We start from the raw sequence: 1,864 nt of genomic DNA on the forward strand, positions 1-1,864 counted from the left end.
GACTTTGTACGAAGTGGGCGGGGTGCGAACACGCTACAGGGTAGCCTCGCTCTCTCCGACGAGGATAGTAGCAACTGCACCGAGTTACTCCTAGGGATGCATCGCGAGATCGCCACGTGGCACAAGCGGCTGGTCGACCGAGGGTACGCCAAGGACGGCTACGTACAGCGCATCGACGCTGATATGTGGACAAAGGACGACGAGGCCTACTTTGGCTATAGCTGGACTAGGCAGATCTGCCGGTTTGGGGATGTGCGGCTAAGCTTACCTAGCCTGCCTCACGGGTCTACCGGCCCAGCGACTTTGCAGCGGATGAATATCCTCCCTTGGTTCGTTGCGATCGGGGAGGATCACCAGACACTCGACACAGCGGAGTCGGGGACCTGGGATGACCTCTCACGCTGCCATCGGGATTTTGACTCGGGTACCAAGACGCCGTCTGGTCTACCAAATAGCGCGTTCGGTGGCCGGATGGATCATATCTTTCCTGCGACTGTGCGGCTAGGACGCTTAGGTGCAGTGTCAGATGCGCTTATTGGCCAAACGCGGTGGGATACTGTTGATGTACGGAGGGAGCTAGATATCTTATTTGGGGAGAGCGATGAGGCAGCGTGGGGCTATATCCGGGGCTGGCGACGCAACGCCCAGCAGCTATACCAGAAGGCGTTTGAAAACCTTGTGGCGGCTGAGAAGCAGGCGTTTGGGGAGGATTCCTACTTCCACCGGCGGGAGCTAGGTCAGCCGACAATCCCAGAGTTCATCACCGACGGTGTCCAGTATACAGAGTTCCAGTATCCCCCTGGCATTACGGAACCCGCTAGTACTAAAGTGAGTGGCCTAGCTACTAGTGCTGAAGACATGGAGGATAGTGACCCGATGGATATAAGTACTATAGAGGAATCAGTATAGAAGCTTAGGAATTCAGTATACGAGGTGAGATTTGTGAATATCATATAACATATTACTATAAAGATATTAGAGAGTGTAGAATACTATACGCCCTGTGGTACATTCTAGCTAGATTTTCTGACCGCGGTCAGAAATAAATTTGATTAGTAGTATTAACTAAGTAGGTGCTTTCTAGCGAGATGTTCTGACCGCGGTCAGAAATATAGTATGGTAGCATAATATATACATATGTACATATATATATATATAAGTATGGTGCTTCGACCCCTTCTTACTATCTAGTTGATAATCTCTGACCGCGGTCAGAAGCTATAGAAAGACCTTAATATTCAGCAAAAAAGAGTATTAATTAGGATATATTATATATATGGTTGTAAGTATAATATGGTCGAAAATGCGGGAGAAGGGTATGGTCGGAAATGCAGGAGAACATGTCTGCATTTTCGACCAAGCTCTTCTCGTGCATTTTCGACCAAGGCCTTCTCGTGCATTTTAGACCATCGGCCTTCAACTTCTTAAACTATAGGAAACTGCTACATTTCGACCCTGAATCTATAATTAAAGTAAGAAATCATAGCTAGGTTATCTGTTTTAATTATTAAGAAGATATATTATTAATTAAAATAAGAGGTTAGTGTTGTCAAAAAGGTAGAAGTGTAGTATGGTCGAAAATGCAGGAGAAGGGTATAGTCGAAAATGCGGGAGAACATGTCTGCATTTTCGACCAAGCTCTTCTCGTGCATTTTCGACCAAGCTCTTCTCGTGCATTTTCGACCAAGCTCTTCTCGTGCATTTTCGACCAAACGCTTCTCGTGCATTTTTGACTAAGCTCTTCTACTGTATTTCCGACTAATTTCTGAACGTGGTCATAAATCTCACTAGGGGGGAGGGGGGCCTATCAGACCTACTAGCGGTATAATATGTATATGATATGGTATTTCTACTCCTCCCTATT

General features: G+C 46.7%; 1 protein-coding gene across 1 annotated transcript; it reads left to right on the forward strand.

Annotated features, from left to right (window-relative positions):
* Positions 1 to 96: 96 nt before the first annotated feature.
* PGRI_096200 (uncharacterized protein) lies at positions 97 to 909 on the forward strand (the record flags this gene model as incomplete). Its single annotated transcript, XM_040797333.1, has 1 exon — positions 97 to 909. The coding sequence occupies one exon, from the start codon at positions 97 to 99 to the stop codon at positions 907 to 909; it is 813 nt and encodes a 270-aa protein (XP_040643649.1).
* Between the last annotated feature and the right edge of the window lie 955 nt (positions 910 to 1,864).

This window comes from Penicillium griseofulvum, assembly GCF_001561935.1.
Source record: "Penicillium griseofulvum strain PG3 chromosome Unknown contig_52, whole genome shotgun sequence".
In the NCBI taxonomy this organism is placed as follows: domain Eukaryota; kingdom Fungi; phylum Ascomycota; class Eurotiomycetes; order Eurotiales; family Aspergillaceae; genus Penicillium; species Penicillium griseofulvum.